This window comes from Alexandromys fortis, unplaced genomic scaffold (genome assembly GCF_014885135.2).
Source record: "Alexandromys fortis isolate MF-2015 unplaced genomic scaffold, M_Fortis_MF-2015_v1.1 scaffold_221, whole genome shotgun sequence".
Classification (NCBI taxonomy): domain Eukaryota; kingdom Metazoa; phylum Chordata; class Mammalia; order Rodentia; family Cricetidae; genus Alexandromys; species Alexandromys fortis.
Genome location: NW_026068096.1, coordinates 632332 through 658640, shown reverse-complemented (window position 1 = coordinate 658640; position 26309 = coordinate 632332). Strand labels below are relative to the sequence as shown.

General features: G+C 60.5%; 2 protein-coding genes across 5 annotated transcripts in view; one reads left to right on the top strand and one right to left on the bottom strand.

Annotated features, from left to right (window-relative positions):
• The first annotated feature begins 2025 nt into the window (after window positions 1–2025).
• On the top strand, window positions 2026–15177 carry Zbtb7a (zinc finger and BTB domain containing 7A). Of its 3 annotated transcripts, none has more exons than XM_050123519.1 (3): window positions 2026–2184; window positions 9887–11130; window positions 13679–15177. In XM_050123519.1, exons 2-3 carry the CDS (start codon window positions 9902–9904, stop codon window positions 14139–14141), a joined length of 1692 nt encoding a protein of 563 aa, XP_049979476.1. In that variant the 5' UTR covers window positions 2026–2184; window positions 9887–9901; the 3' UTR covers window positions 14142–15177. The 3 variants fall into 3 exon arrangements, with proteins under 3 accessions (XP_049979476.1, XP_049979474.1, XP_049979475.1); XM_050123517.1 differs by lacking the exon at window positions 2026–2184 and adding an exon at window positions 2856–3394; XM_050123518.1 differs by lacking the exon at window positions 2026–2184 and adding an exon at window positions 4369–4712.
• A 4255-nt stretch (window positions 15178–19432) lies between these two features.
• Window positions 19433–26309, bottom strand: part of Pias4 (protein inhibitor of activated STAT 4) — a 12348-nt gene continuing 5471 nt past the window's right edge. For both annotated transcript variants that reach the window (XM_050123520.1, XM_050123521.1), the window contains 9 exons: window positions 23469–23553; window positions 23003–23044; window positions 22757–22847; window positions 22538–22666; window positions 22322–22427; window positions 21159–21232; window positions 20914–21074; window positions 19886–20016; window positions 19433–19809 (listed from right to left, as the gene is read on the bottom strand). In XM_050123520.1, the coding sequence (XP_049979477.1) occupies window positions 19532–19809; window positions 19886–20016; window positions 20914–21074; window positions 21159–21232; window positions 22322–22427; window positions 22538–22666; window positions 22757–22847; window positions 23003–23044; window positions 23469–23553 (1097 nt within the window). In that variant the 3' untranslated portion in view covers window positions 19433–19531. The remainder of the gene's footprint in view (window positions 19810–19885; window positions 20017–20913; window positions 21075–21158; window positions 21233–22321; window positions 22428–22537; window positions 22667–22756; window positions 22848–23002; window positions 23045–23468; window positions 23554–26309) is intronic.

The following is a 26309-nucleotide window of genomic DNA, read 5'->3' as shown; positions in this document are numbered from 1 at the left end:
CAAGGGAAGCAGAGAAAGATGAGATCTCCTGAGTAAATTGCAAGAGGGCTGAAGGGGAGGGGAGAGGCAGGGAGGAGAGCTCAATAAAAAATCAATAAAAATAAATTAAGGGGTAAAATGTCCCACAGACCCTAGCACATCTCCTCGCTCTGAGTTATATTTTAATTGCACTAACGTTTTGCTGCCTTATAATTATTATTTTGTTGTTTTACCGAGACAGGGTTTCCCTGTATAGCCCTGGCTGTGCTGGAACTCATTCTGTAGACCAGGCTGGCCTCTGCCCCCAGAGGGCTCCAATTAAGGTTGCACTGCTGTTGCCTGGCAATTTGTTTATTTTTGAGCTGGGGACCCGGGAGCCCTGGTGGGGTCAAATTTGTAAGTAGTTGAGGGTCACCTTGAACTAATTCCTGGTTCTCCAGGCCTCTGACCTGCAGGGCTCACAGGTCTGTGTCACCTCACCCACAGCATTAAATTAGATTAGATTTAGATTTAGATTAGATTTTTCCCCCTGAGACAGGGTTTTTCTGTAGCCCTCGTGTTCTGGACCTCACTCTGTAGACCAGGTTGGCCAGACTCAAAAGAGCTCCACCTGTCTGTCCCAAGTGCTGGAATTAAAGCCGTGTACCACCACCACCCGGCCCTAGATTCAATTTTAATTTATTTACTTTTTCCCTTTTAGAGAAGATCCCCACACGTAGTCCTGCGTGACCTAGGACTCGCTATGTTGACCAGGCTAGCCTCAGGACTCTTAGAATCCTCCTGTCTCTTCCTCAGAATTAAAATCCACGCTTCATCGGTCATCCTATTGATTGATGCGAGATAGTGAAAGCTGCCCAGGCCAGCCCTTTCTAGCCTTCTCCTCCAGTTCTCTCCTGACTCGCCCCGCCCCCATCCTCCCACCCGGCCTGGACCCCTTTCGGACTTATTAGAAAATTGGGGAGATATGGTCCAAGGTGCTCTGCAGGTGATGCTGGTCTGTCCAGGCCTCTAGGGAGGGTCCAGCCTGAGGTGACCGCTGCAGCTGCACCAGTCTCTGGGGAAATCGAGGCAGGTGGGAGGGGCTTCAGCCGTGGGCGTGGAAAGTGCCCTCAGTGAATTCCGGGAGACACGGGTAACCCCGCCCTCTGTGGCCCCGGCAGATCCAGGAGGGCGTGGCACTCCGGTGCTTGAGGAAGGGTTCCGTGGCCAAGGTTCCGGGTCCCCACCCCACCCCCGTCGGGCTCACGTGGCTGCCCACCTTCTTGGCTGGTGTCACTGCCTGGCGCGGGGCTACCACTTCCCCTGTGGGGGACCTCCTGGGTTTCCCCTTAGAAGGCAATTTATTAATATAAAACGCGAATCCAGACTGCTTGGGTGTTGAAAGGCATTTTTATTTGTATTTTTGAGGCAGAGTGTCACTACGTAGTCCCGGCTGTCCTGAAACTCATTCTGTAGACGAGGCTGGCCTAGAACTCAGAGATCCACCTGCCTCTATCTGCCTCCCATAGATCCAGGTGAACTGTACTTTTAAAGGTGTGTTGGAGACGGGGGAGGGGTCGATGCTTTGATTTAAAAAAACAAAATAAACATATTAGGACAATCTGTAAAAAATACTGATAACAGTAATACCAATGAATGAAAAATATCCTAAAGTAAGGACCCAAATATTTGGAGGCTGACATCCCATGCGGTCCACCAGAAGGGGCGCAGAAGGAGAAACTGAGGCCTGGAGTACGCTCTTACTCCGCCCCCTCCCGCGAGCCGCGGACCCACAGCCGGGTTGTCGGGTGGCGTGGTGGAGCCCAAACCCAGCAGGCCTGGTGAACCGGGATGTCGCTTGTCCCCTCCTCTCCCTTCCCCTCCCTCTCCGGACCTCTCCCACGACCGGAGAGGAAGTGGGAGAGAAAAAGACCCGGGGCGTGAAAAAGGAAAACAAGAAATAAAGCTGGGTTGGATCCGGGCTCCCCGACTCCCCACCTCCGTCCTGCTCCGGGATTGCGCGACGCTCCGGCGAGGGTCCGGGTCCACGCCCCACCTCAGCCGGGCCAGCCAGCCGGCTGCGGGGAAAATTACAAGGCCTGGAAAACAACCGTCCTTCCCCGCCCCTCGCCAACCCCTTCCCCGCGCTACGCCCCTGGCACAGCCGGGTGGAGGCGACTGTTTTATGTAATCGCGGGGCGGCAGGTTTGCTGGCTGGCTGCAACGGTGAGGGAGGGACCCCCCGAGCTGAGCTGCCACCTCGGGGCCCTGCAAGCCTAACCCTGGGGGGTCCCTGGCACGGCTTTGGGTAAACTGAGGCCCAGATGGGGGTAGATGGAGACTCGACTCTCTGAAACAATTTAGCCATACTTGCAAACAGCTCCCCCTCCTCTGGGTTCGTCGCAGTTTGGGTAAACTGAGGCTTATGGTGGGGGCTGAGGGACCCGGAGCTCAGATGCAGGCTCCAGACGCTAGCAATACCCTCCTTCTTCCTCTCCTGGGCCGCTTGGACTTCTTGGGTAAACTGAGGCTCAGGGTGAAGGTACGGAAAGCCAGAGCTCCGAGGCAACTTCGCCGTCTTTGCAACAACCCCATCCTTCTCCCTCCAGTCCCTTGCAACATTTGGGGAAACTGAGGCCCAGGGGAGGGCGATGAGGAATCGTGCCATCGCCCTGGTGGCCCAGGAGAGAGGTGTGGCGGCGGAGGACCGTCACTTGCTCGCCTTCCCCTCAGCTCCCGGGTCCAGCGCGCCCCCCACGCTCCAGCAGTGGGTCCTCCGGGTGCGCACCGCGCTCCCGCCCCCGCTGCCAACCCGCCCCACCCTGCCCCGGGCGTCGGGGGCACAGCTCGCGCCCCCTGCACCCCGCCCAGCGCGCACAGGCTGGGGCTGTTTATCTGCGGCCCCCACCCCTTACACCCGAGGGGCCCCTCTTGCCCGCCCCCAGCACCCCGGGGTGCTTCGGGCCGTAGATAAGCCAGCAGGCTGGCACGGCGCCGCGCACGGGGCGGAGAGGTCACGGGCTTGCCAGGGGAGGGGCCGATGGGTCGGGGCTGCGCCCCCCGCCCGCCCGGCACCCCCAAATCCCTAATCGCAGCCGGATCTGCTCTTGCGGCGCAGCCCCGCGGGACGTGGCAAGAGCCGACCTGCAGAGCCTGTTCTGGCCGCGGCGGCCGGGGGGGGGCGGGCTGGGCGTGGGGGTGCCGGCGCTGCGGCACCTTTAAGACGAGGGAGGACCCCTCTTGCCCTCGGACAAACCAGGAAGGGAGTCGCGAGCATCATACGGGGCTTTGCGTACTGTACGGCTACTGTAGGGGCAGTGACGCCGCCGCCCGCCCGAGCGAGGTCCGCGCCGCGGGCAGCCCCGATCGCGCGTCCTCCGGGCCCGGGTCCCCGCGGGGTAAGCCGCCCGGGCTGAAGGGGAGCCCTCTCGGAGAGGTGGGTTTTGTTTTTGTTTCTATTTTTTTTTTTAATTTCCTTGCAGGGTGGGGACGCGGCCGGGGGCGCAGTGCGCACCCGGAGCGCCCGAAGAGAGCGGAGACGGGCTGGATGAGGGATCTGGGGCGCCTCCGCAGCTCCGGGGTTCTAGAAACTAGGGGGTGCCCGGTTACAGCCGGAGGCCAGTGAGGGGGGGCTCCGCCCGGGTCCCTCCGGGGCGAAGGGCACGAGCCTGCGCTCGCTCCCCTCCTCCCGACTCGGGCTGCCCAGCCTCGGGGCTCCGGGCGCGCGGGGCGCGGGGGAGGGGAGCCGGGCCGCACCGCGGGCGGAGGTGGGGGCAGAGGGGCGCGTCGCGTGCTAAGTTTGCAGTAGGGCCCGGGGCGCGCGCCGTTCCCCTTTCCGAGTGGTCGTGGGCAGGCGGGGCGGAGGGTGGGGGCTATCCGGGACTGCGCGCAGGCGTTGGAGTTGGACGCAGGATGGAGCTCCATGGGGGAGGGGGGGAGGGGGCTGAAAAAACAGGGAGGGGGGCTTTGCAGAAAGAAAAAAAGCGAGAGGCGGGGGGGGGGGTAGGGGTGGGGTGTCCGGGGGGCGGGCGCAGCCTCTCTCGGTTCTCCTGGGCGCTGTAGTTCTTTCTCTTACCTTCAGGGCTTGGCGTCTCGTAAGGTGGTCAGGGAGTCTGGACTACAAGTCCCAGAATGCTCCGCGATGCCACCGGTCAGGGAGGGGTGTTGCAGAGGAGGGGCGGTGAGCGGCGGACCAGAGGGCCAATGGAAGGGAGAAGCCGTCCGGCGCGGCGCAGTGTGAGGGTGGACTCCGCGTCGGGGGCGGGGTCTTGTGGGAGGGGCGGAGCTTCCGTGGCTCCCTCGCCGGGGGCCGGTGGCGGTCCCGGCTTCCGGCTGCCGCCCCTCCCCTCCTGTTGTGTAACCGTCCCTAGGCCCCCCCCCCCTTCGTTTCGCTATTTTATTTTTTTTCCCGTTTCCGTTTAGTTCCGGACGCTCCGGGACGAGGAGAAAGGTTCCTCCGCCAGACGAGACGTTCCCTCCCAGGGGGAGGGTGTGGTGTCGGGGCCTCGGGGCTTCAGGCGAGGCTGGGGATGCGCGGCCTGGCGCGGGCCGGGTCGGGCGCGGGGGAGGTGACGGGCGGACCCAGATCCGGGGTAATTTGCATCGCCCTCCCCCCAGCCCGGGTGGGGATTGGCCGGGCGGCGGCGGAGGGTGGCGCGGGGCCGGGCTCAGCGTCGCCCGTCGGGGCTCGGAGCCGCCAGCCCGCCGCAGCCATCGTCACGGTCGCCGGGGCCCTCGCGCCGCCCGGGAAGGAGGTAGGAGCCGCGCGGCCTCGGGGCCGCCGTCCCGTCCCTTCCTTCTTCCCTTCCTCCTCCCCGTCGCCATCGCCACCACGTGCGCCCCCGCCGCCGTCCCCCACCTGGGCCTGGCACCCAAGGGTGCTTCTTTAGTGGCGGAAGTGAGAGAGAGAGAGACGGATGGCTTTCCTGGTTCCCTCCTCTCCTTTCCCTCCCTTTCCAAGCAGACCTACTTAGCTCAGTACCCGTGAATCACTAAGCCCAGCACCCATGGGTGACAGACTTGGCGGAAACCCTGTGTCTTCCCCCCCTCCTTGCCACAGCTGCTTCCCCCGGCGAGGGTGTCTCCGGCCTCCGATGTCAGCAAGCCAACCCCCCTACCTTCCCCCAAGCCCGGGCCCAGGGCGTCACCCTGAGTGGCCGCTCCCACGCTGAGGAGGGGGGAGCCCCCTCAGGCACCAAGCTGATTACTTGCAATTGGCAAGACTGTGGTGGGAGAGGTCCCCAGGCCTTCCATCCCTCCCTCGGCTCAGGCTAGGCCCTGGGTTGCAAGAGGGTTCTCTCAGCCTGGGGACGTCTGCTCATCCCAGGGTCACCTCCCCACCCCACACCTTTCCCGGAGGGCCTCCAGTGGCTCCCCCAGCTAGGCCCTGGCACCTCTCCGGGGCTGGGCTCGGGGCTCTGTTTACCGGCAGGCATCGCTGTGGAGACGGCCTGGGGGAGGGAGGGAGGGGGCAGCCTGGGCTGGAAGACAGGCAGGAAACAGGATCCAACCGGGACACTGAAATTTTAATTTGCCGGTCACTTTGGGGGTGGGGGTATTTATTATTTAGTTGAAATTGGCCGTGGCCGAGGCCAGGCAGCTCCCGGTTCAGGAAGGGGAGCTATACACCCAGGGTCTCAGGCGTTTGGGGACACTGAGGCAAGAGAGGCAGAGCCCTGTGTGGCCTGGTGTAGGGACGGTTTCTGGGCAGGAGTGCCTCGTCCTTGGTGGCTTTTGGGTGCATTCTGTTCTTTTCCTTGAGGCTGTGTGACCTGTAACTCAGTCCTTGTCACATAGAAGGAAACCCAGGCTTGGAGTGAGGAAGGCTCTGGTAAGCGGGGGTCTTCGAGGCCAGAGGGACTGGGAGGCACAGGGGATAGACTCAAGGTCATGTCCCTGGTGGTCTCCCCCTGAGGGTAGGGGTCTTCCCAAAAGTCCCCTAGTGTTCCAGGGGACTCTCTTCCAAGAGATTGGGAGGCTGGTGTCTGGGACTGGATGCCGTAACTAACACCTGTCATGCCTAGGGATCCTGCCCACAATGACATTGAGCCCAGAGAGGGACAGTGAGACTCCAAGGTCACACAGCTGGAACCCTAGTCTGTCCCCTGGTCCCAGGCATCTGCCACCCTGGGGACTGGGCACACGGTGGGCATTGTACATCTGGGTTCCAGGTTTACAGTGCCACAGTTGCACCCCTGGTCCCCAGGGCCTGACGCGGGGAGGGCCCACAACTCTTGTCTCAGATCCTTAACCCATTGGGTGTCTCTGTGTCCTCTTGGGTTGGGTTTCCCCGGGGTCTGCTGGGGCACCCCAGGATCTTTGGCACCTGAGCCACCCTGGTCTTCCTCCATCACAGGCCCTGCAACGAGCCAGGAGAGCAAGCTGAGGCAGGGTCTGCAGCCCACCAAGAGGGGCCAAATTCCCCCTCTGCCTCAGTTTCCCTGACTGTGTCCTCTTCCCTACTTCCCGCCGCCAACCTGAACAGGCTTGGAGGGACTGGTGGGTGGGAGCGGCTCTGCCGTCCTGAACTGGCAGAGGGACCCCAGTCTTGCCAGCCCCCCAAGGTGACGTTGCCCCATAGCTCGTGTGAGGGCAGTGCCCCTGTGCCCTGAGCTCCCTGGGGGCTGTGTCGGGGGAGGGGAGAGGCGCCCTGGGAAGAACGAGTTAGGCAAGACCAGCCAGGTTCAAATTCCAGCTGGCTCTGTGGCCCTGGGCCCTGGCCTCCCCTCTCTGATCTAGTCCCCCGTGTGTTGAGGGAGGGGCCCCGGTTCCAGACCCCCTCCCAGCAGTGTCCCCTGTCCTCAGGTGGGATGAAGGTGGTCAGCCCTCCTCCAGCACTGTCTCAGGGTCCGGCCTCCTTTCATGTCCACCCTGTGGGATCTGGAGTGTGGCCTGAGGCCCAGCCCCTCCATCTGTCCCCTCAGCAGGCTGGGGTTGGGCCACTCAGTGGCCCTCCCCACCCACACCTTTCTGGTTTGACGGGAAATAGGCCGGGCCCACCTTGAGCCAGTAGAGTCTGGGGAGGGAGGTGGCGGATTCTGCAGGCCCCTGGGCCAGCCAGGGACCTTCTGGGGAGCGTTTGCAGGTGGCTACAGGTGGCAGGAGAGTCTTGCCAGGCCCCTCAGGCTTGCTTTCGGAGGGCGTCCTGGATAACAGGTGCAGCTAAGCTCAGTTCTGTCCCTTCAGGGTCCTTTCGGTCTGACTTGGTTGCCCCCAGCAGCAGGAGCCTCACCCCTCCATGGCGGGGAAGGTCTTCGTTTCCACTGGGAACTAGGCCTCACTTCTGGCTTTCCTGGATGAGTGGCACTTGGAGCGTGGGAACAGGGTGGGCCTGGGCCCCACCCTGGAGCTGGGCTCCCCACAGGCCTGCCTTCCCCCGCCCCCACACTCACACACTTCCCACTGGGCCGGCTGCCTTCCTGCCTCTGGCCCTTTAAGGCCCCTGGGCAGGAAGCCCCTCCCCATTATGGCAATAAATGCACAGTAAATGGCGGGGCCTGAGTGAATCCTGCCTGGCCCTCTGCTGCTGCTTAGTCGGGTTGGGGAGGCCACCCCTGCGCCCCCAATGAATTCCTGTCCAATTAGACCAGGCCAGGCGGGCATTGGCATCAGGTCAGGGCTCTGTAACCCGTAGGGACCAACCCTTGCAACACAGGCTGGGGCGGGGGCTGCGGGGCAGGGGCCTGGCGGGCTGTACCTGCTGCCAGGCTTGCTGTGTGACCTTGGGGTGGCTGCCCACCCTTTCTGGACCTAGTGAAGGCCAGGGTGAAAAGCCCCAGAGCCCCAAGGGGTTGATGGGTGCACCTGAGCAGGGGTGCGGTGTGCGACCTCAGGCCAGAGTCCCCAAGGAAACTGAGGCCCAGAGGGGCGTGGCCTCCTGCAGGAGCTCACCCAGGAACCCTGGCAACCTTACCTGCCCCCTGGGCCCTGCCTCAGGAATGTGAAGTAAGGTGGTGGGTGGCAAGTTTTCCTCCTGGGCCCCTTCCCAGAAGTCCCTCTTTCTTCCTGTGGACCTGGAGGCCAGTCCTAGCCTTCACCTGTGTGACCTTGGAAAGACCCCAGTCCTAGGCTTCCACCCCTCTCCCACTTCCAGACCCTTGGTCCCAAGTACCCTTCCTCAGCCCCTGGGGCCCTAGCAGGTACTGTGTGGCCTTGGCTGGAAAGGGCAGGGCAATCCTAGGTTGGAGGAGAGGTGGGACCAGCAGCTGTCCCCTGATACTGGGTGTGTCAGCCTTCCAGGTGGGTGGAGCAGGGTGTGGGCCTGGGTCTTTGGTTCATCTGACCTTTTGCTTGACCCTACTGCACGGTTGGCCTCAGGAGAGGGTGCCCCACCTCTCTAACCCAGAAGGGGCCTGCCAGGGCCTGCCCCTTTCCTGGCCGCCGACTCAGCACTGAAGAGCCCCAGAAATCCCACGGAGGCAGGCACAGGCAGGAACTCTTGTGTGGGGACCCCAGTCATCGTTGGGAAGGTCTCCCCTGAGGAGGGACATAGGCCTGGAGCTGGGCAGCCTCAGTTCCTTCATGGTTGACCGGTGTGCTTCAGGGAGCCCAGCGGAGGTTCTTGGCACCCTGTGTGCCCCAGGAGCTATGGCTGTTCTCGGGGGCCTGCTCCTCATCTGAGGCCTCCAGAGGCCCAGGGCGTGGCAAGGCAGGTGTCTGCTGGGGCCCTGGGCATCCTGTCACCTTTGTGGGGGGTGGATGTGATAAGGGGCTGGCTTCTGTGGCCCCGTGTCTCCAGGCCTGGCCCAGCCACGACCCAGAGGCTAGAGCCTGGGCGCCTTCGCACTTAAAATAGGGCTCGGCAGCCCCTGGCCCTGGAGCGCAGTGCCTGGTGGGAAGCCAGGGTGGCCGTGCCCAGGGCAGCAGCTAGGCTGACTCATTTGGACTTTTTCAGGCCCTGGGGGCCCCTGCAGGGACACTTTTGAGCCATCTCTCAAGGGACCTGGGTCACCCTGCCTGGGGGACATCTTTGGGGTCATGTGCCCCCTCCCTCTCCGTGGCTGGCTGTGGCTGGAGGGGACAGGCTTGTCTTGTCTGCCCATATTCTCCCCAGGCCCAGGCCCAGACAGCAGGTGGTGGGAGGGGGTGGAAACCACCAATGGGGGCTCCTCGAAGTTTCCCAGGGCTGTGCCTTGGTCCACCCCCTCTGGCCCCCTAGTCCCTACAATCACATCTGAGTCGTCCCTCCCCTGTCCAGGGTGTATGTGTGGGGTTCTGCTCAAGCAGCTAGCTGGTGGGGTGGGATGAGAAGGTGGGCGGTGGCCGAGGGGCACAAAGGAGTCTGTGTCACCAGGCACTCCTGTGAGGGGAGACCCACCATGGATGGTGCCTCCCTCTTGAACCTCTGGGTGAGTGCCAGGCCAGGCATGGAACAGGAGGGGCCCAGAGGCCTCAGGAAGCTGAAGAGGGTGCAGCTTGGGCCCTGTCCCTTCTAAGGACGGCCTGCAGTGGCCCTTGGCCCTACAATGGCAGGCAGGAGGATCTGGAGGAATGTGGGCCTTGTTGGGTGGCGAAGGGCAGCCTGGCTCCCTGGAGAGGGCGGAGGGGTGGGGACAGCGCCAGAGGGTTGCACAAGGCCGTGGGCAGATGAGTCACAGCTGGGGGGGGGTAGAGACGAGGAGGGGTGAGGACGGGTGGGACAGCCTGATACCCCTCTGCCAGGGTCCTCCAGGAGTGGCTGCCCATTTGTCAGATGGGGAGACTGAGGCCTGGCACGTGTTGAGTGCCATCCTGGGGAACAACCAAGACAGGAGTCCCTATCCTGTGTGGGGGTGTGGCCTGGTTGGCAGTTTGGTTTCCCCTGTTACTCACTGGCCTTACTTCACTGTGGGGTCGTGGTCTGCAGGCACAGGGAGTCCAGCCATTCTCTGGTGACACCTTCTTCTACCTGGGGGTCCCCTCCGCTGATAGCCGCCTTCTCTCCCTGCAGGTGTTGGCGGGGAAGATGGCTGGCGGCGTGGACGGCCCCATCGGGATCCCGTTCCCGGACCACAGCAGCGACATCCTGAGTGGCCTGAATGAGCAGCGGACACAGGGGTTGCTGTGTGACGTGGTGATCCTGGTGGAGGGCCGCGAGTTCCCCACGCACCGCTCGGTGCTGGCCGCCTGCAGCCAGTACTTCAAGAAGTTGTTCACGTCGGGCGCCGTCGTGGACCAGCAGAACGTGTACGAGATTGACTTCGTGAGCGCCGAGGCACTGACGGCGCTCATGGACTTCGCCTACACCGCCACGCTCACGGTCAGCACGGCCAACGTGGGCGACATCCTGAGCGCTGCCCGGTTGCTAGAGATCCCGGCCGTGAGCCACGTGTGCGCAGACCTGCTGGAGCGCCAGATCCTGGCGGCCGACGATGTGGGAGACGCAGGCCAGCCCGACGGGGCGGGCCCCACGGACCAGCGCAACCTGCTGCGCGCCAAGGAGTACCTAGAGTTCTTCCGCAGCAACCCCATGAACAGCCTGCCCCCCGCCGCCTTCCCGTGGCCTGGCTTCGGTGCCCCTGAAGACGACCTCGATGCCACTAAGGACGCAGTGGCTGCTGCCGTTGCCGCGGTGGCTGCCGGCGATTGCAATGGCTTGGACTTCTACGGCCCGGGGCCCCCCGCCGAGCGGCCACCCGCGGGCGACGGAGACGAGGGCGACAGCACCCCAGGGCTGTGGCCTGAGCGGGACGAGGATGCCCCGGCCGGGGGACTCTTCCCGCCACCCACCGCCCCGCCGGCCGCCACACAGAATGGCCACTATGGCCGCGCTGGAGAGGAGGAGGCAGCATCGTTGTCCGAGGCGGCCCCCGAGCCTGGCGACTCCCCAGGCTTCCTGTCGGGCGCAGCCGAGGGCGAGGATGGCGAAGCGGCTGATGTGGACGGGCTGGCGGCCAGCACGCTGCTCCAGCAGATGATGTCCTCGGTGGGCCGAGGGGACAGTGATGAGGAGTCCCGCGCAGACGACAAGGGTGTCATGGACTACTACCTGAAGTATTTCAGCGGCGCTCACGATGGCGACGTGTACCCGGCCTGGTCACAGAAGGGCGAGAAGAAGATCCGGGCCAAGGCCTTCCAGAAGTGTCCCATCTGCGAGAAGGTGATCCAGGGTGCAGGCAAGCTGCCCCGCCACATCCGCACACACACGGGCGAGAAGCCCTACGAATGCAACATCTGCAAAGTTCGCTTCACCAGGTGAGCAGGCAGGGTAGGACGTGGGGGGGCGGGGCTCGACTCCCAGGGCCTCCCTGCATCATCCACGTCTGTTTGTTCACTGGGATCCATCAGCCTCCACGATATTTTCTCTGATTTTTTGTTTGTTTTTGTTTTTATTTTTCAAGACAGGGTTTCTCTGTGGCTTTGGAGCCTGTCCTGGAACTCTGTAGACCAGGCTGGCCTCGAACTCAGAGACCCGCCTGCTTCTGCCTCCCGAGTGCTGGGATTAAAGGTGTGGGCCACCACCGCCTGGCCTGTTTCGGTTTCCTCTTTTTGAGACCCGGGCTCCCCATGCAGATTAGGCGGGCCAGGAACTGGCAGTGACCCTCTTTGCTCTGCCGCAGCAGTGCTGGGCAGAAAGTGCGCCACCGCACTGGGCTCCCCAGCCGGCCTTTGTTAGGCGCCTTCCAGGTGCAGGAAAGCTGTTGTGCCCAGATGGGCCAGAGTCCCACCAGGCCACCAGCCAGTTGAGCAGGGGAGGCTCTCAAGCCGGGGCCAGCTGTGCAAAGGCCCTGGGGCCTGCTGTTAGCAGGAGTCTCTGGGTCTGAGCCTTAAGGTGTGGAAAGAACTGGAAAGGAGTTAGGGAGAGTTCAAGGGCAGGCCGGGGGCTACTTGTGATTGCTTTTGAGCAGTCCAGAGGTAGTTCCTGAGCTGTGTGGACCCAGGGCAGACTAGACCTGTGTGTGGCAGGCAGGGGTGCAGCCAGGCCCAGTGACTCAGCTGTTACCCCCTGCCCTGGGGTTCCCCCAGCCACGCCTACGAGGCCTGAAGAAAGAAGCCATTGTCCTAACTTCCTGGCCCCACCCGACCCCCTCCCCAGAACCCCGGCCCCCTCCTCAGAGGGCAGGGGAGGAGGGTGCGGCAGGGCCCCGGTGCCCAGGAGTGCCAGGTGGGGACAAAGAGCACCGCGGAGGCGGTTGCTTTAGTGGGTGAGACTAGCGGTAGGGAATCTCCGCCCCCGGGGAGTGGCCTGGGGGACCGTGGGCCCCTCCTTTGGACTAGGCTCTGCAGGGACCAGCATGGTGGAGCTCCTGGCCTGCCAGCTGCCACCCAGCATTCTCCCTTCTCACCAGGTGTGCACCTGGCTCCACCCAGGCTTGGGACTGGCTCTTCCCCACAGAGAAACTGAGGCCCAGGGAGGGGTGCCTAGTGAGGCCTTTTCTCCCATGGCCTGCATGCTCACCCCTTCTCTGCGGCCTTCCCTGCCCCCACCCCCAACCGCCCCCTCTAGGCCTGGAGCCCAGGGGCCCCCTGTGACTCACAGTGAGCATTGAGTAAGCCAGGCCTGTGGCAGCCGGGGCTATAATTACCCAGGCCGGGGCTTGGGGTGATGAAACCGGGGCTGCCTCCCACCCCCTCCCTGCTTCTGTGTGGCCCCTGTCCTGCTGTGCAACCCCAGGCCATCCAGTTCCCCCTCTGAGCCTTCTAGGGAACTCTCCCTTACACATCTAGAAAATTGTTAACCACTGGTGTGCTGGGTGGGTGGGGCCTGTGCAGGGGGACTGCCGAAGAAAGCCCCAATAGTTGGTGCAGATCTTGGGAGGGAAGTACAGAGGGTGGGGTGGGGTTCACCTCATGCATGTTCTCTTGGTACAGCTGAGGCAGAGGCAAGGGTCTGGTGCAGAGGACCGGTGGCCTTGTCCTTCTAGCAGTAGGGAGCCATGGAGGGCGCAGGGGTGGCAGCCTGGGCTGTGCCAGAGATGGAGCCCAAGCAGGAGCCAGGTGCCCAGGGTTTGGCAAAGGCAGAGGGGCCATAGGGCCTGAACAGGGGTTATTGCCCCTTGTGATCAAAGACACCATCTGGGTTGCTGGAAGATTATGCGGGGAGTCCATGCCTCAGAACAGGACAGACAGAACTAAGAAATGTCACACGAGTCAGCAAGTCACCATCTCAGTGAGTGTACCCCTGGGCTCTGCGGGACTGTGGTCCTGCCAGTCGTCCCAGCACCAGGCTGTGTCTCAGGTACGGGGGCACAGAAGGGAAGCCAGCCAAGATGCATGTGAGGCCTTGGGGTGTGGGGAGCTGTGGTGCAGGGTCACTGTGAGGGTCTAGGAGGCCCCAGAGGGTGGCCTGGGGGTGCTGCTGTCCTTCCATGCATGTTTTTGAGATGTAGTACTTTTCTTTGAGAGAGGGTCTCTCAAGGTGTAGACCAGGCTGTACAGAACTGACTGTAGCCCAGGATAGCTCCAATTCACACAGAGCCATCTGCTTCTGCCCCCTAGTGCTGGGATTAAAAGCCACCACCGCCTGGCCGGCATAAAAGTGTTTCTGGGCCAGAGCACCCATAGCCCTGGACCCCTTTTCCTGGTGGCATTTTCAGGGCCTGACATCCAGCAGGTGCCGAGTAAATCAGTACTGTTGCGAAGGGGCACACCTGCGCTTGCCCGCCCGCCGCAGGAAAGGGAAGGTGACTTGATTAAGCTGAGCATTTTCCTGGAGTTGCACAGCGGTGTCCCTTAGTGTGGGCTTTGGTGGGGCTGGGGTCTTCGGGTGCCTGCTGACCGTGCCCCACCCGCTCGCCCGCAGGCAGGACAAGCTGAAGGTGCACATGCGGAAGCACACAGGCGAGAAGCCATACCTGTGCCAGCAGTGCGGCGCGGCTTTCGCGCACAACTACGACCTGAAGAACCACATGCGGGTGCACACAGGGCTGCGGCCCTACCAGTGCGACAGCTGCTGTAAGACCTTCGTGCGCTCCGACCACCTGCACAGACACCTCAAGAAAGACGGCTGCAACGGGGTCCCCTCGCGCCGCGGCCGCAAGCCCCGCGTGCGGGGTGTGCCCCCCGATGTCCCCACTGGGGCCGCCGCGCCCCCCGGGCTCCCCGACACCCCGCGCAATGGCCAGGAGAAGCACTTTAAGGACGAGGATGAGGACGAGGACGAGGCCAGCCCCGACAGCTCGGGCCGCCTGAATGTAGCAGGCAGCGGCAGTGATGGTGCAGGTGGCCCTGCTGTGGCCACTGCAGAGGGTAACTTTGCAACCTGACTCATATTCAAAACAAACCAAAACCAAAACAAACTAAGAGAGAAGAGAGAAAAACCACACCCACCCTAGCACCACAGCTGTCTGTCCAGACGCCCTCCATCCATCCACACGCGGACCTGTGTGCGTGTATATATCCATGGCCATTGTGGGCACGCCTGCCTTTCACAGATTCTTAGGATGTGGCCACACCTGCTCCCGTGCCCCTCGCCCTGTCCGCGTGGGGTCCCACCCTGGGGGCCTCCCTGCCTGCTCCTGGCTAAGGTGAGGGTGATGGGGACCCCCAGGACAGGCGCCCGGCTCCTTGCTGGTTGGTTTTAGGGGTCTCAGACAGACCTTAAATGCTTTCTGTCCACTGTGAGTGGACGTTAAAATGGTCCCCGGCTCCCCACCCTCCTTCCTCAGGGCACTTACTAAAGAGGGGGGTGTCCCCTCGGCCTCCCTGCTCCCGTCCCGCCTGTGGCCTCACACCTCTGCACACCCGTACCCTGGCCACCCACCACTGACATACAAGTCTATTTATTCCCAAGCCTGGGTGGCCGGAGCTGGGATTTGGGGGGCCGCTGGGGTCCCGCCACCTTCTTTCACGGCACTTAAACCTGGCGGGGTCCTCGGGGCCACTGCTCAGGGCGACCCCCCCGACCCTCCTGTCTCCGCTAGCCTGACCCCGCCCCATGTTCAGAGATTGAAAATTCGTCTTCACCCTGCGCCCCACTTTTTAAAGCACTTTTTAGATCTATTTCCCCTTTTCCTCCTTAAAGACAGTTTATATAGAGATATATAGAGAGAGATATATATATAAAATATTCTTTTCCTCAGAGGAGCCGGCAGCAGGCAGCAGTTTTAGGGGGACGTAGCCAAGATCAGAGGGAACCCCAGGGACTCAGGCAGGGACAGGGGAGGGGGCAAGAGAGGCCACAGCTTAATGTCACAAAACAGCAATAAAACCCCAAGATTTTACTAAATACGAAGGGAAAACAAAAACTTTAAAAAAAAATCAGCTAAAGCGGCGACAGCCACGTGGGGATCTTGGCACTTTGTAACTGAACGGGTACTTTTCATTCTTAACTTAAGAAAATGTTTACAAGTTGCGCCCAGCTTCTATGAAAAATTGGAGAGAGAGAGAGAGAGAGAGAGAGAGAGAGCGAGCAAGCAGTGGAAAGTAACTAAGTCAATTTATTTTTGTATAAAATAAAGAAACCCAACCCATTGCTCCGGCAGAATCCACGTGTGTTCCCGAGGCTCAGGGCGGGGAGGCCAGGACGCCGCGGGAAGGGACCCAGGGTCCCCGAGTCTGCCAGGCCCCCCTTTCCCCAGCCCAAGTTGATTTTCTCTTGTCTCTGTTGGAGACCACAGGCCTGGGAGCGAGGGCCGCTGTCCCCTTCGGCTCGCTTCCCAGCTCAGGGATGTCCCCGAGAGAGAGGGAGAGAGGGCTGGTCCCTGGCCAGCCAGACCCCATGACTCTTGCCCGGCCCCCCTTCCCGTGTGGTAGTACCTCCTAGGCACCCCCTTTTTACTCAAAGGCACTGACTGTAACCCAGGGGCCGGCACCTGACCCCCCACGCCCCCAAACTCCGGCTCCCCCCCAAAGGCCCGGTGTGACCGAGCCACAGGCCACGGACAGGGGCCGGGGTTGGGGACGATGCTGCCGGGTGCCGGCATGGGTTGAGGTGCCCGGTGTGTCTATTGACAAATGTCTTGTTCTTTGGCTCTAAAGGGAAGCTCGATAAGAAGGCCGCTTCCAGTCTCTAACAGAGAGGTTTTCCTTTTCATCCCCTCCCATCCCGCGAGCCTCCTCCCCAAATGTCTCAGGATCCCCCCTTGGGGCCAGCAGAAGGGGCAGGCCCAGGGGCGGGGTGGTGCTGGCCTCCCTTGCACCCCACTCCCATCGAGAGCTGTCCCGGGAACCGGGCTGTGGCCAAGCAGGGCCCAGCAGCCCCCACTGCTCCACCCTCGCAATAAAACCAACCTTAATCACATGTCATCCTGGCCAGTGGCCACCAGACTTGGGGCGGGTGGAGCCCTTGGGGACTGTGGTGGAGGGTGTCCCATAGCCCGCCAGCGACAACGCAAACCCCCTTGGGAATTGCACTAAACCCTTGCCCCCAGCTCTGCGCTCAGCTTCTGCCCACCCACACCCACCTTGCCTTAACCGCCAGCCCGTCCTGGGGGGCCGCAGCCACTGCATGGGCCCATCGCCGGGACAACCCCAAGGCCCGCCCCCTGCTCCCCATATTGCAATCACACACTGTATATAGAATGTGGATCGATTTTTACAAATTTTTATTTAAATTAAGGCCGTGATAAAAGTTGCCAAAGAGAATTGTGGAATTCACTAGAGGTTTGAGCGGAGGGTGCTGTAGAGAGAGAGGTTTTTGTTTGGGGGTTTATTTTTGTGTGTGTGCTCTTTTTTTTTTTTTTTTTTTTTTTTTTTTCAAATGCCTGGTACCAACGACAAAAAGAAAAAAAATTGGAAAAAAGATAACAAACTTGTTACTTCCATTATGGTGAATTTTCGTGTGTTTGAGAGAGAGAGAGAGAGAGAGAGAGGGCCCAGCCAGGGGGGTTCCAGGGACCCCAGGACTGGGGAGGGGACTGGCCTTCAGCTGTCCCCAGCCTGTGACCTGAGCATAGGCCACGCCTGCTGAGTAATTGCTGCTCTTTGCCTTCCTACCCCACTGGCCTTTCTAGATTAAGAAAAAAAAATTAAATAAAAAGGCAAAAAAATAATAAAAATGAAAAAAATCTATATATATCTATATATATATATAGAAACCAATGAATGTAAATGACAGACCTGGCCCTGCCAAGCTGGGCTCGAGTGGGCGGAACCAAAGCGGGTGCCCTGGGGTGGTCACTCAGGAGGACCCCCTCCCTCCAGCGGCCACCACCCTGTCACCCTGTCCGAGCACAGCTGACCTTCCTCGGGTGCTCCCGTGGGTCCCCTGGGTGGGCGGCCGGGGGGGACGCTCCTGCTGAGGCAGCACAGGTGGGCATCAGGCCGGCTGTCAGGGACTCCTGGGTGTCCACAGTGCGAATGGGGATTGTAAAGGGTGACACAGGCTGAAAGGAAAAATAGAAAAAAAAAAAAAAAGACAAAAAAAGACAAAAACTGACAAAAAAAATAAAGCAAAATCCTATTTTTTGAGAAAGAAAGATATTTATATTTGCAGTTTTATTTTAAAAAGTTATTTAAGCTGAGGAAACAGCCTTCCCGGAGTTCGGGGTGGCTGGCACCGGACGGGTCAGGGGTCTTGGGGAGCTCCTCACCCCAGGAATGATTATCTCAGTTCAGAACTAGCTCGCACTAAATATTGACTTATCTTGGTGGGGGGCACGGGGTTCAGGAGACAGAGGGCCAGGGGAGCCCCGCCCCAGGTCCAGAATGAGGTGCCTTGGATTTTTAGGGCCCAGGCCTGTTGTGGGGTCCGGAGCACAGAACAGACATTCCACTGACTGGATGTAAGAATCTTTATAAAGTGGGGGAGGCAGAACGAAAACAAATCAATTGATTTTAAAAAATGCACTTTTTGGGGGTGGGGGGACAAGATTTAAAAGTAATAAAAAACATACAAACAAAAGATTATGAAAAAAATCCGAAAAAAATAGAACTCATTTTTCTTGTACATAAAAGAAAAACCCAACCACTAAATGCAGCCTGTTACGACGTCTCCTTGCCTGGTCTCTGTGTTCTTTTTTTTTTTTTTTTTTTTTTTTGGGTGGGTGGGGGAGTGTCTGGGAGACACCCAGTATCTATCCAGTTTCACATGCCCTGAGGGTGGGGCCTGACAGAGGGACCCAGGGGGTCCCAGGGTGGGTGTTAGGTTTTTCCAGGCAAAGATAGGTCACCTGGGCTGGTGACCTCAAAATCCTGGGTGTTTCAGGCCCTGGTCACCTGTGCCTGGACAATAGGAAGCCCCCAAGTTGCTGTCCTCAGCTGGTCTCCAGTGACCTTATCGGGCCTAGGGGGCCGGAAACCTCAGCTGGCTGTGGACAACTTCCTGTCCCCAGGAGGAAGTGGGAACTGGGGCCCTGTCACTAGGGAAAGGAGATGGGGTAGGCATGGGGTCCTCCCACGGGCTGTACCCAGGGTAGTGGAGCCATGGATGGGTGGCGTGCACTTGGGTTCTGGGTGTCGGGAACCCACTAAGTCTGCCTGGACGTGTGCCCACCGAGTGGCTGCCGCTTGCCCCGTGGGGCTGTCTGCTGGACGGCTCCAGGCCGTCCATTCCCAGATGGGAACCATGGGCGTTCTTTGGGCTCTCCTGGCCAGTGTTTCCAGGCCTGACCTGAGAGGGACAGGCTTCTGGGCCTAGAGGGTGCAATGCTCACACATGCTCACGTGTAGGATTGGCTCTAGCGTGCTGAGGTTTTCTTTTTCGAGATCATACTATCTAAGGCTTGCTTGCATGGTCCACATGGTCACAGCACATGGGTGGGTCTCACTGAGCACATCCCTGCACGTCCCTGGGTGTGTGTTGGAGCCTTGCTCCTGTTCAGGGTCGAGTAATACTCCAGCGCGTGTTTCAAGCCCAGAGACCCGCCCATATTTAACCTGAGGGGCCTCCTGGTGACATCATCTAACAAGCCCCGTCCAGCCTTTAGCTCAGGGGAGGACGGGCAGGTTACAAAGAAACAAAACAAAACCCACAGATGGCCAGGACTGGCTACTCTTGGTTCTTTTTTTTTTTTAATTTTATTTGCATTTTTAAAAAACAATTAAATTAGAATACAAATATTAGAAAAGAGTGCCGCGCGGCTGGCCAGGGCCCCCGGCGAGTTCATGCGGTGACACCGCCAGGCCGCCCGCTCCGGACCAGACCCGGTATTGCTTCCTGACAGAGTCGGGTGGGGAGGGCGACGGGCGGTGGAAGAGCGAGCCTCCGGCAGGCAGGGAGGCAGCTGAGGAGCCCGAGGCAGGGCTGCCCCGTGGGGAAGTGAACCTGAATGAATTGGAGTTACCGAGGTAGCTGGCTAGAAAACGACACCCCCCCACGCCACGCGGGTCCGCGACACCACGTTATTGCACATTGTGGCTGCTGTCCCCGGCCCGCCGCCCCACCATGGCTTCTCAACTAAAGACGCTCGCGGCCAGGCCAGCGCTCCAGGCTCGGCCTCAATGTAGGAAAAGCAGAACAGCCACGCGCGGCCGTTGCCTGTCCAGTGTCCGAGATCCCTCCTGTGCCCCACGGGGCCTGCTCCGGGAGGTGGCCCGCAGGCTGCCGGCCTGTGTTGTGTTGATTTGCTCTTGTTTTTTCTCATTTTGTACTTTTCTCATTTTTGTCACTTTACTGTTTTTTTTTTTTGTTTTTGTTTTTTTTTTTTTAATCCCCCCAAGAGGAGAGTCCAGAGATACGGGAGCCAGGGAGGGGTGGGCAGGGGAGGCCGGCGCGTCAGCAGGCGGGCACAAGACCCTTCTGGAATGGGCAGCGGCGCTTCGGCCGGGGGCCCTCATCGTCATCCTCGTCATCCTCGTCATCCTCGTCATCGTCGTCCTCTGAGGAAGACGAGCTGTCCAGTGTGAGGTCCACCACGTCGGCGCCAGGCTTCCCGTTCTCTGGGCCACCTGCCGCCCCTGCCCCGCTGCCCGCACCGCCCAGTGCGCTGCTCATGCTGCCTCCCACGCCGGGGCTGCTGGAGGCCTGCGGGAGCCCGTTGGCGTCCGAGGTGCCTGCAGGGACAGGGACAGTGCTCAGCTGCTGGCCAGGCTGGCTGGCACACTTCAGGGGCGGTGTGTAGGCACTCACCAAGTACCAGGATAGGTCCCTGCGGGCTGCAGCTCGGCTCCTTCTCCGCACGGATTGGGCGCCAGGAGCCTTCGGCCAGGAACTCGATCTCGTCTGCGTCCTCGCACTCACTCAGGATCTTCGACAGCAGCCTTGGGGGCAGCAGAGTGGACAGGGTTGGGTCTGGGCAAACTCCACTGCCCTAGCCAGAAGAACTACACATCCTCTGGGGGCCTGCGGTTTGCTAACTTCCCACGGCCCAGAGATGTTGGCTACCAACCTGAGCCTTCCTCCAGACAGCCCCTCTCCACTGGGGTGGTGGCACAGGGCTCCACCAATGGCAGAGGCACCTGCTGAGTCTGCCTCCAGCCCTGGGCTAGGGACGGCCTGGGCGGAAGAGCACAGCTGGGCAAGAACAGAAGGCAATTGAATGCAGCCCGCATGCGCAGTCCCAGGGTGGCACTCACTCCACCCAATGCTAGAGCTCGGCAGGGAAGCAAGTGGCCCATCCAGCCAGGACCCTGGCAAAGCCCAGCGCCTGCTGAAGGAGTTGGGTTGGGAGCAGCCTCAGTTTCCTTCCTGAGAGCATGGCAGGTTAAACGCTGACCTGGGACTCCCCAGGGTCTGCTGGGGACACACTCACGTCTCCCACCCAAGCCCAAGGACAGGCAGAAAGCACCTAGGGTCCCAGGCAAGAGGCCACCTGTGGTGGCTCTGGGGATACAGAGCTGCAGGTGGCGCCTGGCAGGAGTCTCAGGTACCACAGACAGCAGACGCAGTGTCTGGAGTGGAGAGCTGAGCCGTCCCAAGGGGAAGCACGACCCCTCCCTTTCTGCTGTGGGGCAGAGTCCTGCAGGGCAGTCAGGACTGCAGGAGGCCACTTGCAAAGATTGAGGTCACAAGATCACAGGCACAGGGGACTCCATGCAGAGCTAAACTAAGATACAATGACCACCTCCATAACAAAGGCTCCAACAAGTCCTACAAGCCAGGCCACAGGCCCCACTGTCCCGCTGGAGTCTCCAGCGTGCAGAGCCCTTCAGACTCACCCGTCTATAATCAGCTGGTCGTAGGCAGCGGGCTTGTCACACACAGGGCACATCCACGTAGGCTTCTTCTCATTCATCTGCAGGTAGAAGACGGCATCGAAGCACTGCAGGTGTGCACAGGTCTCTGCACGGCAGGGGACCGACAGCCGCATCTTCACCAGCTGTCAGGGAAAAGACGGGGCTGTGAGGACACCGTCCCACACGAGGCCGACCACCCATGTGGCTGGGGACAGATGGGGACTCACTGGGCAGATAAGGGACACTCGCACTCCAGTAGTGGCGATCTCACTGTCGGGGTCTAGGCGAAGCTTCTCTTTGACTGTGAGGTGACAGAGGGGACAGGCGTCAGAGGGCGGGGTCTCTCCACAGCTGAAGGAGACTGTAGGAACTCATGGAGGCCAGGTTGGCCTCCACATCTCCCTGAGCCTGATCCTTCTGCCACCAGTTCCCAAGCGCCAGCCCACAAACCCTGCTCACTCCACACAGGGACCCCGTGGGCTCCCGAGACCTGCAGGGCATTTCTGCAAAGTCCCAGGCAGCACAACCTGCCAGAGGAGGTAGAGATGCTAATGCCACATAGCCTGGAGGACTCAGCTGTGAGCAGCATGGAGACCCTTTAACCCAGGCCATGCAGCTCCAGGGACACTGAGCAGGCTCAGCCCAGGCACAGACAGCAAGCACACCTGTGAGTGCTGTCCCACCCTGGCCACCAAATTATAAAGTAGGTGGCCTTGGTCTGCAAAGCTTGCCTTCAACTCTCCAGGTATAAGCTACCCCCAGGGGACCTGGGCCACGTCCTCCTGGTCAGGAGTCTTGGCCCAGCATGGTCAACCCCAGCTTGGAAGGGTGACAACAGGCCTGGATGCCTCCGAGGTGGCTTGGACCTGTCCTGCAGAGAAATGGCCACCGGCGACATTCAGGGCCTCCGAGGCCCCATCAGCCAAGTGTGGGTGGGCGCTGTGGGCTCTGCCACAGAAACTCTGTCTTTCACAACCACACTGTCTCATCCGAAAACCCCTTGTCACACCCGGGCGACAGTGGCCCCACGCCTCGGGAGGCAGAGGCAGGTGGATCTCTGTGAGTTTGAGTCCAGCCTAGCTACAGTGCTGGTTCCTGGACAGCCAAGGCTCCACAGAGAAACCCTGTCTCCACAAACCAAGCACCATCACAAGTGCCCTGGCCTAGATCTCCGGTGTTCCCAGACTGCCCAGCTGCCCTTGCTCTCCAACTGTCTAAGTCAGGGGGCCTGAAACCCCCACATCCAGATCCAGAACCCTGACCGCAGGTTGACACTGTGTCTTTGCCCCCAGTCCCTCAGCCACCCTTGCACACACCACGGGTGCTGCACACCCTGGAACAGAGCAGGTCCCACCGGGCACAGCCAGGCCCTGGGGCCCCAGCTGCTCACCCAGTGCCTTGCAGAGTTCTGGATGCTTCACACCGATCGTCTTCAACCTCTGCAGCAGGTCTGAGGAGGTCAGCTGCCGCACCAGGTACAAGGCTACGGAGTAGCTCTGTGGACAGAGCGGCTGCAGCATCAGGGTGCTGAACGCAGGGTGGATGGGGTCAATGTGGGATGGACAGGGTGCACATAGGGCAGTGGGGCTCGGGCACAGGGGCTCACCTTGCCATAGTTGCCCCAGGTGACAGTGATGCGGTTGGTGGCCGAGGACAGATACATGAGGTGGGTGAGGTTGATGGGTCGACAGGGTCTCTTGGGTTCCACACCAGGCTTGTTGGAGGGGTAGTAGCCCTGTGAACAGAGATGTGCTCAACCCCACCAGCTCCCATCCTTACCCTGCGTCCATGTCACCCTGCCCCTGGCTCCTGTTGGCTGGCTCACCGGCACTGAGCAGTAGCTGTGGTTAACCTTGACAGCGATGTTTGGTGGGTACTGATCCTCCTGTGGGCAGCTGGTGTCAGAGTAACAGATCCTGGGGAGACAGGGGACATAGGGGGCTGTGAAGACAAGCAGCAGAGGTCCCAACAATGACAACAGATGGTAGAGGTACAGGGGTGGACAGGATGTGGCTGTGTGTGCAGAGTGATGGCCACAGGAGAGGCGGGGGCCAGGGCACTGCTTGCGTACCTCAGCACCACCTGCACGGCTTTCACTCCAGGCTGCAGCTCTCTGTGGGCAGGGCACAAGGCAGGAGTCAATGGGCAGCACAGACCACCCTGGAGCCCTCCCCATCATCACCAGGTGAGTAATAGGCAACAGGACAAAGCGTTCCTGGCCCATGCCAGGAAGAATCTGTGTCCATCGTAGGGGTGAGGGAGGAGGCGGGCAGAGGACCTGGCCATACCCCAGCCTGACCTCTGTTCTGCCAAACGGCTTAGGGACAGTCACAACCGTAAACACAGCTTGGCTGTGCTGTCCTGGCCACACCTTCAGAAAGTTTATTCATACCCATCTTTCCCAGGGAACCCTGGTGACATCTAGATGAACGTAGCTGGGCTCTCCTGGCATGGAGTGATGGGTGCTCGTGAGCCTGCGGGGCCCACATAGCCCAGCACAGGAGGGCACACAAGGGAGCTGCTCGCGGTGGACGCACCTGGAGTTGCGGATCATCTCCACCTGCCGCGGCGTCAGTGCAAAGATGCACGGGCTCTCCTGAAGCTTCTCTGCACTCTGTGGGACTGAATGCATATGGGTCAGGCCGCCTGGCTACAGCTCCCCAGCCACAGGGCAAGAGGCCAACCCTCTCTGCCTGGGAATCAGGGGACACATTCTGGCCCCTCCCACTCTGGGTCCCTTTAGAAGAGGGTGCCCCAAAGGCAGAAGGGTAGCTACTTATATCCTGAGGCCACCGTGGCTCCAGGAGAGACTGCTGGCCTAGTGTGCCCCAGTTCCTTCCCCAGCAGAGGGCTCTGACCATGTGGACATGTGACTCAGCAGTGGCCTGCAGTGCATCCACAGCAGGCCTCTGAGGGGCAGGAGGAGGGAGTTCAGAGCCAGCCACCCTAGTAAGCAGTAGGCTTGAGCAGAAGCATCTTGGGTCCAAGGGCAGCTGGCTGCAGGGAACAGGCCCCAAGTTCCACCCAACACTGCGAGATCAACCAGTGCCCCACCAGATGGCGTTCCCTGTCTAGCCACAGGCACTGCTAGCGGGTGAGGCCCCCAGAAGCCAAGTTCCCGTGACACCCTGTTTACAAGGAGCACTGACACTGGGTTGGACTGGCCTGGGACCGTCTCAACTAGAGGCTGTGGGACCAGTCGCAGTGAGTGTAGGCAAGTTCAGGGCTGGGAGGTGGAGTTGCTCCAGTGAGGGGAATCACACCTGCCCGACCAGGATCGTGGAGAGAGCCCATGGGTGCTTGGGTGGCGGGCGGCCGCTGCTGAGCAAACCCATAGGTCCTGAAGGATGAGCTGGAACAATTGCCCTAAGGGAGACTGGGTAGCTTCTGTGGCATAGGGGTGGGCATCAAGCAGGACCCAGGCTGCTGGGTGAGTATACACTGCTGGGGTGGGTCCCACACCCTTGCAGTCAGCTGAGGCATGACCTGCCCTATGCTGTTCCCCAGGCCAGGACCTCTCGTCCATCAGCCAGGCCCTACAGCTGTAGCCCCGCCAGGTCTGAGACACTGAGGGCAAGGTCTCCTTAGCACCAGCTGGGAACTCCTCCTTGGTGGCCTTACAAACCAGGCGCACCCTTGCCTTAAGGCCTCTGTACCTCCTTGTCCCACCCCAACCCCAGTCTCCCCCAAGAGAGGGTCTCACTTTATGACCTGGCTGGCCTTGAACCTGCCATCCTGAGAACCTGAGTAAACTCCAGGACTTGTTGGGAAGAGCTCAAGGCCAACCTGGCAAGCAGGCTCACACACAGCAACCTTGCTCCATCTGCCCCCCCCCATTAACTACTTTCCCTTTCTCTCTGGCCCACTGCAGCATGGGCGCGGGTGGAGGTCCACACCAGACACGACACACACTACACATGGACGGCCCAAGCACAGAAGCTAAGGAACCCACAGTCGCCACCCCCACCATGCCTGAGGTGGGCAAATACCAAGGGATCATGAAGGGTCAACAGGGACAGGTGGGGACCAGGACAGAGCACTCAGGGTCAAGGAACACAACGACCCGTGTCCCCCAGCTGCACCCCAGCCTGCACGCAGAGTTGGGGCAGCATGGAGCTCTGCAGACAGGGGACCAGTCAGCTCCACTGTGCTGCTGACCTGCTTCAAACCAGTGACCCGAATTGGGTATCAGAGAGCAAGGAGCACGCTAGGTGCCATGGCACATACCTGTCAGCCAGGCTAGGGAGGTAGAAGCAGGCGGGTCAAAGGTTCAAGGCCACCTTGGGCTACCTAAGACCCTGCCTCAAAACACAGCACACACACAAAAAATCATGCAAAAGATGAAGACAAAGGCCTGTTGGAAGGGAACCACAGTGGAGGAGACGTCATAAGGACAGGGCAGGGCATTCAGGGCAGTGGTGGTGCACACCTTTAATCCCAGCACTCAGGAGGCAGAGACAGGCGGATGTCTGTGAGTTCGAGGCCAGCCTGGTGGCTGGTCTTTAAGAACTAGCTCTAGGACAGGCTCTAAAGCCTGTCTCTCTGTAGAGAAACCTCATCTCTAAAATACCAAAAAGACAGGGCAGGCAGTGGGGTGTGACCTTGAGGACAGAGACAGCAACCAAAGGCTTGGGGGGTGAGGAGCCACAGTCCTGCAAAGACCCTGGGGCAGAAGGAATCTGACAGGCCTTCCCAGTCAACAAGTGCTAGCGGGTGGCTCTGATCCTAGCACCGCAAGGCCTCAGGCTAGTGCAGGGGTTCTCAACACGTGGGGTGTGACCTCTCTGGGGGGTTATTTTGACCCTTTCACAGGGGTCACAAAAACAAAAACCCCGCTGGAAACCACCGATCTACATTACAATTTATAACAGTAGCAAAATTACACTTATGAAGTAGCAACAAAGTAACTTCACGGTTGGGGTCACACAACAGGAGCAACTGTGTTAAAGGTCACAGCAGGAGGAGGGTTGAGAACCTCGGACCTAGAGCATCACAGGCTCCAGGCCAGTCTGGGCTACACTGTTAGCCCTGTCTCAAAAACCGCATCAACAAACCAAGAAAGACAGCACGGTAGCCAGGGAACATGGACCCATGTGGGCAGCAAGGGGAAGGAGTAGGGCTGAAGAAGCTGACATCCTAGGGACCCGAGGGTCATAGGTCACCGGCCCTGGCCACCTCCTCAGGTCCAGGCACTATCTCTACACTTCTGAACACAGATGCTCAGGACACCCTCCAGCCACACAGCCCTGGGGTAGGGGAGAGGAGACACAATCCTCCCCATCCAGTCCTGCGCTGTCCTCACTTCTGCTGCCCTGGGCCTGCCTGGCCCAGGAGCGGGGAAACAGTAGACAAGGGTGCAGGGGGGGGGGGGGGGGGGG

Coding starts and splice junctions, on each gene's coding strand:
- Zbtb7a (XM_050123517.1), top strand. CDS start 2,999: ATGGGTCGGGGCTGCGCCCCCCGCCCGCCCGGCACCCCCAAATCCCTA. Junction 3,395..9,886: donor AGGGGAGCCCTCTCGGAGAG/GTGGGTTTTGTT, acceptor CTCTCCCTGCAG/GTGTTGGCGGGGAAGATGGC. Junction 11,131..13,678: donor TGCAAAGTTCGCTTCACCAG/GTGAGCAGGCAG, acceptor GCTCGCCCGCAG/GCAGGACAAGCTGAAGGTGC.